This window comes from Malus domestica, chromosome 09, assembly GCF_042453785.1.
Source record: "Malus domestica chromosome 09, GDT2T_hap1".
In the NCBI taxonomy this organism is placed as follows: Eukaryota; Viridiplantae; Streptophyta; class Magnoliopsida; order Rosales; family Rosaceae; genus Malus; species Malus domestica.
The window spans coordinates 26558837-26571600 of record NC_091669.1 but is presented as its reverse complement, the minus strand read 5'-3'; the positions used below and the strand labels follow the sequence as shown (position 1 = coordinate 26571600).

Sequence of the window (12764 nt, the reverse complement as noted above, 5' to 3'; positions counted from 1 at the left end):
CAACTTGTCGGTCGAGCTCGATCGAGGAGTAAAATATGTTGATGTTGCATTGTGTGCGCGGCTGACTTCTGCATCTTACGATTGCGACCGAGGAAGGAACACATATCGGCCTCCTGGGTTCTCGAACCTGAAGACAAGGCTACTATTTTTACGAAGTTCACAAATCGTCGTCGTCGGATTCGGTCACAGTGATGGTATTCGTCAAAGTAAACTCACGTCGAATCGACACCAAAGTGTAAGGGCACAAATACTCAAAACGAATATAAGTCTTAACAATAAACGTGATTCGACCGTTAGAATGCCGAATTCTAAATCCTACTTAAGAGTATCCAATCATAAAATAACTCGACGTACAATGTGTTGAGCCCAATAAACTGTAACACCTCACTTCGCCAAGAAGGTTAATGAGATGACCTCGACCAACAAAGATTCAGAAATCCGTCTTGACCAAGACTTGGATAGATAACCAGTCACCCTCGACGCAGTGCTATCTATGCCGACTGAAGATGCTGCGAGATTGGCTGGTTCTACGGTAACAGTGCTATCTATGCCAACTAAAGATATCACCGATTGCCTTCACAGTGCTGTTTATCCAAACTGAAGGTGTGTTGGCGAAAAGAGAAAAAGAAAAAGTCTCAAGGTTGTTGAGAGAATTTGCGCAGGGCAGTTGTGTGTTGAATTGAAGGGGGCTTGAATGATGTACAACCTCCTTTATTTATAGCGGCCAACCTATATTGAATCCTAATCCTTCTCGGATTAGAACTCTTTTATCTCAGCCAATCCTATTCCCAATAGGACTTTGAACGTAACTTGTTATCAAACTTTATTCAATCTCATTATCTTGATCTCGTCGTAACTCCTTTTCAAAACAGGATTCGTCTACATTCCAACTTCCCATATGGTATGGCCAAATTTAACCGTGCGGCTCATGGACTAAATATCAATAACACCTGTACACGACTTCTGGGCCGAGAACGAATCTAAACTCGGCCTATCTAATATTGGGCCGAAAAAGATCTAAGCTCGGCCTAAAACAATATTTTTGGGCCCAAACAACTTCTAGTTCAGCACTAGCAACTGAGAGCCTCCAGGCCACTCCCATGCAAGTTTTTCCGAATAGGCGTACATCGGCATTTGCCATTGACTTATCCCTCGAGACCTCACCATCAAGTATTCAAGGTATGGATGTATATTGAGCCCAAGCAAATCATCCTCGTATCATCATTTTCTCAACCCACTGCAAGATATTTTCATAGCTTTCGTTTTTTTTTTTGTGGTTTTTTTTTTTGGAAGGGGGGGTGCATCCTCCATCTCTTCAAAATTAACAAATTCCAACAGTTGGGTCAGAATCAAGATATAAAGATGGTGCGAAATGGAAGAAACTCGATGCAAAATTGGGAAATTGGGGTCTGCTCTTTGAATGCCTCAAAGAAATTTAGTTGAATTTATCTGTGAAATTGTTGTTTTTTATTCCTAATGTGCTATTGAAAGCTCTGGAGGCAGAGCACCCAATAATTGACTCCAATTTCCAGACGAACACAAAGTCATATTCTCTGCAAGTTTTTCTCTACCAGGTTAGCATCTATGCTTTACAATAATATACTAACTGTATATGTATGTATGTATGCATGTATAAATCTGAAAGTTTGTTTCTATCTTTCACTTCATCATATGCTTAAAGTTTTGAATTTCATGTTTTATTATTTGTACCACTTGGGTTCTTTGGTATCTGATTGGTTGCTTATGTCTGTGAACTTTTTGGGTTTATTGGGTTCTTGGTTCTTGGTTGTTTCTTTTGAGCAAAATTTGAAGTTTTGTTTCTCTTCTAGCAATTAATGATGCTTGGTTATTTGATATTTGTAGAGAAGTGGGCTTAATTTGAAAAGAGTTTTATAGAAAGGAGAACGCGGAGTGCCGGGTGGCTAGAAGAGGTGGAAGAGCTCATTCCTAAGCAACCTAACTGACCCCTTTTTGTTTAACTGGAAAATCACTATTATGGTATAAATAATAGTGCTAGGAGATTCTTTGAGATATTTGGTCATGGCCAAGAAGAACAAAAACCCGGGAAAGGGAGGGTACTATGGCAGTGTTTTTGGATTCCTTGAGAAATAATTCAGAAAGTGGTTTATATTTTTTTTATTAATATATTTTCTGTCGATTTTATCCGACAAGAATGCTTTTATTTATTCATTATCATGGTTCACCCCAATGTTTGGGCTACGTCCACACTGATATTGTATTTCTTTGAAAGGATTGTGAGGGAGAGAGAGAGCCTGTATGTGAGAGTGAGGCTCTGGGGATCTCAGGTCTAAGAATTGGCCTCCCTTAATGCGGAGAGTGAGGGGTCCTTTTATAGAATAAGGGCTCCTCACTTATTACATATTTGCCCCTTCATTTATTACATAATTACATTTGAGTCCCCTGAGTATTTATACGAGGTCTAAATACAGAGACCCTAAGTATGGTACAAACAGTAGTCCCCCAAGTCTTCAGTCAAGAGAGTCTTTTGGCTGGAGACTTGAAATTCAGTCCATGTGTAGGCCGAAGTAACTAGATGTCATTTTGAACTGATACCCGATATGAGGCGATGCTTAATGTGCAATGATGCTCAACTAGAAGTAGCATATGTTGCGAGGCTGCTTGGCTTGTGGCTTATGTTGCCTTGGTTGGCTCGGCTTGTGACGTATGTTGCCTTGGTTGGCTCGGCTTGTGGCGTTGAAGGTGAGGGAGTCCCTTTTATAGAATAATGGCTCGCTCCTCAATACATGAATGATGGGTTAGAGTTGATGCTCTTTAATGATGGTGAAGGAGTCCTTTTTATAAAATAAGGGCTCGCTCCTCAATACATAAGTGATAGGTTAGGAGTGATGCTTGTGGCGAGGCGGTTGTTCAGCAGGCGGTGATGCTCTCTAATGAAGGAGAGGGAGTCCCTTTTATAAAATAAGGGTTCGCTCCTCAATACATAAATAATGGGTGCTTTCTAATGAAAGTGAGGGAGTTCATTTTATAAAATAAGGGCTCGCTCCTCAATACATGAATAATGGGTTAAGCCCCCCGAGTATTTTTCATGAGGCCTAGTTGAGGCCCAATATATGGTACATAATGTAGTCTCCCAAGTCTTCGGTCAATAGAGTCTGTTGGCTGGAGACTTCAAATTGAATCCATGTATGGGCTGAAGTGGCGGTTGTTCGGAGGCGGTATTTGTATACCCTGCATTGAAGCATTGTAGGTGAAGTTTTGCAAGTGAAGCTTTTGAAGCTGGAGCTTTGTAAATGAAGCTTTCGAAGCTAGAGCTCTGTAAATGAAGCTTTCGAAACTAATTGACATGAGTGATGTTCATAAATGTTTTATGTTGATTGACATGAGTGATGCTCATGGATGTTGACATGAGTGATGCTCATGAATGTTGACATGAATGACGGTCATGAATGTTTATGTATGATTGACATGAGTGATGCTCATGAATGTTTATGTATGATTGACATGAGTGTTGCTCATGTATAATTTTGGAGTACTGGACGTACTTTTGATCACCTAGTTGGTGATAATAGCAGCAGGCTGCCGAATAATTTTGGAGTACTGGTGTACTTTTGATCACCTAGTTGGTGATAATAGCGGCAGGCTGCCGAATAATTTTTTGTAGTACTGGACGTACTTTTTGATCACTTGGTTGGTGATAATAGCAGCAGGTTGCCGAATAATTTTGGAGTACTGGGCATACTTTTGATCACCTGGTTGGTAATAATAGCGGTAGGCTGCTGAATAATTTTTTTGTAGTACTGGACGTACTTTTGATCACCTGGTTGGTGATAATAATGGCAGGGTGCCGAATAAACTTGAAGCTATAGGGCCTAGCTCTTTTGAGCATATTGGCCTTGGCCCTCCACATAACATTTCAGCCCATTATTTTGGGCTCACCGTTTCTTTATTATTATTATTATTATTACCCTCTGATGGGGTTTATACAGATGTCTCCGAAAGATAAGAAAAATAAATCATATGTTTTCAGCATGTTGATGGGTATCTTCTGGTCCAACAGAAAGTGGAGACGGGGAACCTTGGTGGGCATCTTCTTATCTTTAATCATGTTATCCTGTGGGATAGTGGAATAGTGGAGCATTTTCTTTTCAACTTTTTCTTTTCTGCTTTGCTTTTGTTTCCCACTCCATTTCTAGACATCCTTTTGCTTTTTTTCTTTTCTCTTTCCACTGCGCCTCTTTCTCTGTCTCTGTCTCTGCATGCCTGCTTTACAGCAAACACATCCATACCGTCCATACCGTCCATACTGCCCACCTTCAAATCATCAGCAATTCCATAAACGTTTATAAATCGATTATTGCATACAATTACTGTTAATGTTTTGAAGTAATTATTGTGAACTACGATTGGCTTGATCCCTATTTAGAGTACGTAGGTAGTTTAACGAGACGTTAGATTCATCCATACAATAAATGAGACTAAATAATTGAGATAATATCCTTGTTTGGGGAATTGAGCAATGTGAAGGAGATTGGTGGAAAATGTGAGATTAAACCTTATGTTTTAGTGGTTAAATGTTGATTATAAATCAATGTGTGAAGAATCATAACATTGAAGTGAAAAATAGTTAGTAATAATAGTTAATTAAGCTAGTATTTAGTTGGGCTTATTACCAATAATTATTTCTGAAGGTAATTAGTTCAGGAGTGGGGCAATACAGCTTATGCATTTTATGCCATTTGTATATATGTTATATGTTTGGAAATATCATGATATGGTCGAATTTCAGATTTACATCCTGGTATATTCACGTGTATGTTACTTGCACTTAATTAAGGGTGAACGCTTTGAAATGCAAAGGTGAATTCAAGACACCCCGGTAAGTTCAGGTGAGTTATGGTATTAGTTGAAATGATTGAGTTATGACATGACTACATTTATGTTTTAGGCAATTCCGATATTGTCGAACAGGTTGCATGTGAGTTGTATATGTCATATGAGATTGCTTTAGTTATATGAGATGTGTGATGAGATGTATTTAGAGCTTATAAACCTGCACCCCAGTGTTAGTGCTCCCTCCCGTGGCTAGGGTACAGTCCTTCACATGATGTTCACCTATCCCACCTTACGCTCACCTTGGATCCAAGGTAGGTGCACAATCCTGTCGTACAGATCACTATAGGTGGTTCCGACTCGTAGGTGACCCGCGATTATTCGCACAGTCTTCACGTGATCGTAGCACTTGAGCGTATTTATTTACACCCAGTCCTGTCGTACATACCACTTTAGGTAGTTCCGACTTGTGTGCAGGTATACTTATTGAGCTATGGATAGGTCGTACAGGTCACTAGCGGTGACTCCGACTTATGAGTTAGCATATATATATATATTTATGATGAGATATGTAATGAGATGCTAGCCTATATGTGATGAGATATGTAATGAGATGCTACCATATATGATGAGATATGTTATGAGCTAGCATATATGATGAGATGCTAGCATATATTTATGATGAGATAAGTGATGAGATGCTAGCATACATGTAATGAGATGCTAGCATATATGTGATGGGATATATGATGAGATGCTAGCATATATGATGAGATATGTTACGAGCTAGCATATATGATGAGATGCTAGCATATATTTATGATGAGATATGTGATGAGATGCTAGCATATATGTGATGAGATATGTAATGAGATGCTAGCATGTATGATGAGATATGTTACGAGCTAGCATATATGATGAGATGCTAGCATATATTTATGATGAGATATGTGATGAGATGCTAGCATATATGTGATGAGATGTGTAATGAGATGCTAGCATGTATGATGAGATATGTTACAAACTAGCATATCTAATGAGATGCTAGCATATATTTATGATGAGATGCTAGCATATATGTGATGATATATAATGAGATGCTAGCATATATATTTATGATGAGATATGTGATGAGATGCTAGCATATACAGGATGAGATATTGATTCAACTATACATGATAGGTGGATCCGGCTAACATGTCATTTCCTATTGGTTTATTTCACTTGGATTACTCATTCTTGTTAAGATTTTTGACGTAGCATAACCGTAAGACTATTATTTTGGTTATGGTTTTGATTTATATTCACGTTTGTTGTTTTCTGGGAAATTAAACAGGTATTACGGCGATGGGCTACTATCTTTGGTAGTTGGAATTGGTTTGAAGAGTTTTATTTCACTCACTCACATTTTCTGTTTTTGTATCCGTCCAGGTTCTAGCAGCAGAGTTCCATATTGACGAAGATTCGTGGCAGTTTTCAGCATAGATGTCTTTTATGATGGTATAATCATTATCTCACCTTACTGTACTATACCTATGCTCTGTATCGCTCGTGAAATGGGTTCAGATACTGCGCACTCATGTACTTAGGCACTTTTAGATTTTAATTTATTCACATTTTATATATTATCACACTTTATGGCTTCGTCACTTTCCAGGTGTCGGCCAGCACAGTTCGATTCGGAGTCCTAGCGGACATTCCGGGTCGGGGTGTGTCTGATATATACACATTTCTTGCCACGTCAAATAGTACACCATGTGGTTAAAAAAATATGACCTCCTAGCGTTTTTCGTAACTGATGTAGTAAAAATATATGATTACATTCATACGCAAGTATCCAAAACCACTCATTTAAAAACCCCACTAAAAACACCAATTGAAACATCATTTTTCTACAAATTAAAGAAAAAAAAGTAAATGTATTGTGACTCATGTCACATTTTTCCTTCCGATCCGTTCAACTTGTAAGATAGTGCAATGGTTAAATGCCATACAGATATGTCTGTCTCTTCTCTCAAATCTTTCACCGGTGTTAGGTGAGTCTGGTGGGCTTTCTCCTCCTTATAAAACCCCACTTTGCCGCTATTCTTGTCTTGCGCCTCTTCTTTCTTCCATTACAAACACACTTTGAACTTTCCACTTCGTTTTTTTTTTCTTTTCTTTTTCCTCTTCTTTGGCTCCCACCAAAAAAAAAAAAAAAAAGATCTATTTCGTATCTTGTCCGAAAACAAAGCTAATAACCAAGATGCCAGACGATAGCTCATCAGTTTCCGACCACGGCCAAACTATTTGTGTCACCGGAGCTGGAGGCTTCATTGCTTCATGGATGGTGAAGCTATTGCTAGAAAGAGGCTACACTGTTAAAGGAACCTTGAGAAACCCGGGTAAATAATTATGTACAAATCATTAACACCTTTTAAGCCTTTGTTTCTCTATCTGTTTCCCCAAATCGAATATTAAATGCTTACACTCCTTTGACAGATAGTCGGACGTGTTTTTTCGTTACGTTGTTTACTTGAATTATGTTCGCATGCATAATTCTTATTTCAAACCATTCAATAGATTTGAGACATGTTCATTCATCATTCATTGTTTCTTGTATTTAAATAGTTTTATTTTATGGTTTTTAATATGGGTTTTGGTTGTAGATGACCCCAAAAATGCTCATTTGAGGGAGCTTGAAGGAGCTACAGAGAGACTAAGTTTGTGCAAAGCTGATCTCCTTGATTATGAGAGCCTCAAAGAAGCCATTAACGGCTGTGATGGAGTTTTTCACACAGCATCACCTGTCACGGATGATCCAGTGAGTCTTCTTTTTCCCTTACTTTCTCTTTTGGTTTCTGTTTGGTTGCTGAGAAAACACTGGAAAATGTGCACGCTTTTTCTCTTTAATCTTTTACCATTTACCAACCCATCCCCCCCCCCCCCCCCCCCCCACAAAACCAAACCCATACGCTCCTAATCTTCCCTAACAGATCACTTTGTGGATCCTTCAAACATAAGTATTAAGTGCGGTTCTTTGTCAAGACTCAAACGGCACCTGTCGATAGTGATGTTGTGGTAAGAATTTTTGGACAAGAAGTAAAAATAAAACTTGAAACCCAATCAAACGAGAGACTATAGTTCGTACCATTATCATAGTGTCTTTTAAGTCAATAACACTATATTATGTTAAAGAGATTTACACGTAACATAATGTATTCTTGTTTCAAGAATGACTATGTATTGATTTAATTGTCATGCTTCACTATACAATTTGTTAACATAAAAAAATAAAAAATAAAAAAAATCTGTTAATCGTATTCACTATGAGTCTTGATAGGTAGATCTCTTAACAGATACTTCCGAATAATACAAATTTTATTGAAATATGCATGTATGTGTATATTTATCTTAAAACATTCTCCTGTACTAAGACTCAATTTTCTTTTCTTCTTTTTAAGAAAAAGAAAATATAAGTCACCCTTTGAAATATGGATATACTAATGACTAGAGTTAGTTTGAATATGCTTTTAAAATAACTGAAAACGCTTTTAGTAAAAATGTTTTCGAAACCAATCCTTAGTAAAAATGCAAGTAAATTTTGAAAAATTGAGCACTTAAAGTGCTTCCTGGAAGAAACACATAATTGGTATTTCTTTCAGAAAGCACTTAAAGTGCTTTTAGAACTAAAAAATATTTTCTCTAAAAGTGCTTTGAACCATTTTAGAAACACATCCAAACAAGAAAATAATAATAATTATGCAATCCAAAATATAGTAGTAATTAGTTTGACTGACCTAATATGTATATACAGGAACAAATGGTGGAGCCGGCGGTGAACGGAACCAAGAATGTGATTCAAGCAGCGGCGGAAGCCAAGGTGAAACGGGTGGTCTTCACATCGTCAATTGGTGCGGTGTACATGGACCCCACCAGGGGTCCTGAAGTGGTGGTCGACGAGTCTTGTTGGAGTGATCTTGAATTTTGCAAGAACACCAAGGTCAGCACAATCATAATTGTATATAATTTCTTTTCTCATTAACACAAAAATCACTTATTTATATTAATCATATTCATCAATAAAGTACTAATTATTTCTTTTATCCATAGTACATGCTCAATGGTAGGCAATGATATTTGATGTACTCAAACAAACATGAGTTGTTTGTTTTGTCCAGCAAATTATTGGACCACATATGAAACTAATGTTTTATTTAACAAACGATATTATCTATACTAAGGGGGTGGAGAATTGGCCTAAGACTCACAATAGGCTAGCAATAATGTAGTTCAAATTCATCTTTGACAATAATCGAACCTATGATCTCTTACTTACAAGTGAAGAATACTATTAAAACGTAGTATTAAGTGTCATATGAAACTAATTTTTTGATACAAGAGCTAAAGTTTAGCTAGGTTATATATATATATATATATATATATATATTTTTTTTTTTGCCCACTAGGTTATATTTTCTTGAGTAAGAGAATATTAGATAGAACACAGCAGAATATGTTATTTGTTGTTGCTTTTCAAATTACTTTTGTAAAATATATAAATAATTTCTAAAGGTCACCAAAAAATAAATGAAAATATACACATACATAGCGATCAAAAGTTGGAAAACAATCAACGAATAGTTAGAAATATTTTTGGTCAATTTGATGCATGAATATAGACTTGGTTGAACATGCAAAATGAACTAATCCTAAACCCATAACAGCCCAAAGTAACCTACTCTGTTGGCAAATATAAAACAGACAATTTGGAAAGAAAAATAAATAGAAAAACCCAACATAAAATATTACTTTGATAAATTAATAATGAATTAAAAATATTTATTAAATTGCAGAACTGGTACTGCTATGGGAAAGCAGTGGCAGAGCAGGCAGCATGGGAGGAGGCCAGAGAGAAAGGGGTGGACTTGGCGGTGGTGAACCCAGTGCTGGTGCTCGGACCACTTCTGCAACCAACTGTCAATGCCAGCATCATTCACATCCTCAAGTACCTGACTGGCTCGACCAAGACCTATGCCAATTCAGTTCAGGCCTATGTGCATGTTAGGGACGTCGCACTGGCTCACATTTTGGTCTATGAGACACCCTCTGCAGGAGGCAGATACCTTTGTGCTGAGAGTGTGCTCCACCGTGGCGACGTCGTGGAAATCCTGGCCAAATTCTTCCCGGAATACCCTATTCCCAACAAGTAAGTGCAACATCATTATCCTTAATTATCAATTTTTTTTACAAACCCTTTTACTACCAGTAATTTTTCTTGTTTTTATCATTGTTATTAATGTTATTATTAGGTTTGTTTTATTTATAACAATAAGATGTCTGCCTGGTTCTTGTGAAAATTAGATGTTAATTACAGTCCTTATTATGCATGCGTAAACGACTCTTAAGTCATTGATTTACTGTGGGACGGGTGGACGACAATGACTAGCAAACTAAGCACTTTTCTAATTAAGTTGATGGTGCTTCTTTATATACTCTATGATTTCGATTAACATTACGGATTGTTTATGGGCAGTAGCAAGGACATGATTCCTGTACTGACTAAGACCATGCAATTAACAGAAAAGAGAAATTGAACCTAACAGAACTACTTGTGAATTGTAGTGACGACGCCCATAAGCCATACCAGATCATAAATGTTCAGGCTTTACTTTCTTGAGTAATTTCTGAGCATGCTACAAATAGACATTCAACTTCACAATTTAGGGTTTTTATTTCCGCCAACACATAATGATATGAGTTTTACTTTACTTCTAATTATTTTTATTTTTATTTTTTTGCTGAGAAAATAAATTTAAAATCATAGGATTAGTTTATGATTTGATGCAAGACACATGGCCATCTTTGAAATTCGACGTTGAAGTTTCACTTGAACATATTATTATATAATAAAATTGAAAAAAAATATTCTTTTTAGGGTGTTATTACTGGCACACAAAATATCTCATTGTACTTCAAATTTTTATATTTAGATAGGAAAAAAATTACTCTTATAAGAGATGCATAATGAGATTTTAAAGTGCTAACAAAAATAATATTTTTTTTAAATATAGAATATTATTACATAATATTAGAAGACAAAAATTTTGGGAGCCCATTGAAATTTGAGATTGTGTGACTGTACTTTTTGCTTCCTCTCAACGCCCCTCTAATAAGACAAGTGTAAGCTTTTGATTGCCCGAGTCATGTGGTGTGGGGCGGTAGTAGGTATACCAACATCGACATGTCTACACAAAGGACTGGACAAATTGAAAAATTGAGCCCCCAAAAGTTGAAACTGTGATCGATAAAAATACTTGGAGCTAATGAGTCATTACCTACTACAAGACTCCACCTCACCCCGACATTATCTTTAGTTTTTGTTTTCTTTTGCAACATGTCACTCTCTTTACCTAACAATTATCCATTTTTTAGGTCAGGGAAAAGTTAGGGAGAATAAGTAGGTGGATTGTCTGTCCTTCCATTTCTATACTTTTTTTATTTCTTCCTGTTTTGTGTGGTTACGGTTAAGTCACGTTAATATTTAATATTCCTATTACTTTTTGTTTTATTATTTTTATAAAAAAAATCAATATAAAATGTTAACGTAGCTTAATTGTGACCACACAAACAGGAAGAGATGGGAAGAGTATGGAAATGGGAGAGCATACAATCCACCTCTGGAGAATAAATACGTAGACTTAATATTATAAACTAAATGATATAAAAATTAATGATTGGATTATTATTTGAATGTTAATTAATGTGATTATTTCTTAGTAGTGATACATCATTTAATTTGCAATTTAGTCTATAAATTTATTCTTCATAAATTACTCTTTAGGTGTGCATGCAACTTCATGGAATACGGAATCCTCTCTGGATCTCCTCACTGGGGATCCTGGGGATCATTTAATACCAATTGTTCATCAAAGATCATGCGGCCATAATTGAATGTTTTTTATATTTTCAAAAGTAAAGCAGTTTGCGTGAAAAATATAAAAAAAGAAAAAATTGTAACCGCACGATCTTTGATGAATGGTTGTTATTAATTGATCATTGGGATCCCCAGTGAGAGGATCTGGAAAGGATCTAATTCCATGGAAGACAACATTTAGTGCTCTCAATGATATTAGGAATATGGGTAGTGCATTTCACACATCATTTTTCACCTTTCAAACATTCTTGTTAAATTTTATCTATTATTTTTTTTCGATTTCTTCGATCCGATAGTTGAAAATTGAGAAGAGTGCATAAGAGGTAAAAATGAATATGTGGATACTACCACGCTAGAAATATAGATGCTAATATTCCAGCATTATTACTAGGTCCCAGTTGAGGAAATGAAGTGGGTAAACAAAAATTCAGGAAATAATACTTAGTCTTGAAGACTAATTAATCTATATTTCAACATTGTTACTCATTGGTTTCCTTCTTTTATATATTTTGTGGAGTATATGTCTAAAGCAGTGATTGTTGCCGTATTAAATTACTAGTTGATAGTCGCTCCCACCCGTGACATATATATTTGCATTTTTTGAGTTTATAACTTGGTCTTTTTTATTGTATGATTAAATTAATATGTCGCACATATACTTTGCAGGTGTAAAGATAATGGGAAACCCAGAGCAGAACCATACAAGTTCACAAACCAGAAGCTACGAGACTTAGGGTTGGAGTTCACGCCAGTCAAACAAGCCCTATATGAAACTGTCAAGAGCTTGCAGGAGAAGGGTCACCTTCCAGTCCATACAAAACAAGAACAAGATTCCATTAAAATTCAATCTTAACTTATACTTGTAGAATAAAAAATAAAAAAGAAGAATATATGAATATGTGCAGCCGTTAATCGTTTGTTTGTGTGAACACTTATCTTATTTTGGTGTCTGTATGAATGCTGCGATGGTATTGTAAAACCAATTTAATTATAGTACGTAGATGGTGGTACGGTTTTCAGGAAGGATGTTGTTTGC

General features: G+C 36.3%; 1 protein-coding gene across 1 annotated transcript; it reads left to right on the top strand.

Annotated features, from left to right (window-relative positions):
- Positions 1–6826: 6826 nt before the first annotated feature.
- On the top strand, positions 6827–12751 carry LOC103424888 (cinnamoyl-CoA reductase 1-like). Its single transcript, XM_008362977.4, has 5 exons — positions 6827–7196; positions 7461–7615; positions 8609–8794; positions 9648–10000; positions 12395–12751. Exons 1-5 carry the CDS (start codon positions 7058–7060, stop codon positions 12579–12581), a joined length of 1020 nt encoding a protein of 339 aa, XP_008361199.1. The 5' UTR covers positions 6827–7057; the 3' UTR covers positions 12582–12751.
- Positions 12752–12764: the final 13 nt, after the last annotated feature.

What these genes read in the sequence shown, in the direction of transcription:
- LOC103424888 (XM_008362977.4), top strand. Translation starts at nt 7,058, where the DNA reads ATGCCAGACGATAGCTCATCAGTTTCCGACCACGGCCAAACTATTTGT. An exon ending in AGGAACCTTGAGAAACCCGG is followed by an intron (nt 7,197 to 7,460) that starts GTAAATAATTAT and finishes TTTTGGTTGTAG; the next exon opens with ATGACCCCAAAAATGCTCAT. An exon ending in AATTTTGCAAGAACACCAAG is followed by an intron (nt 8,795 to 9,647) that starts GTCAGCACAATC and finishes ATTAAATTGCAG; the next exon opens with AACTGGTACTGCTATGGGAA.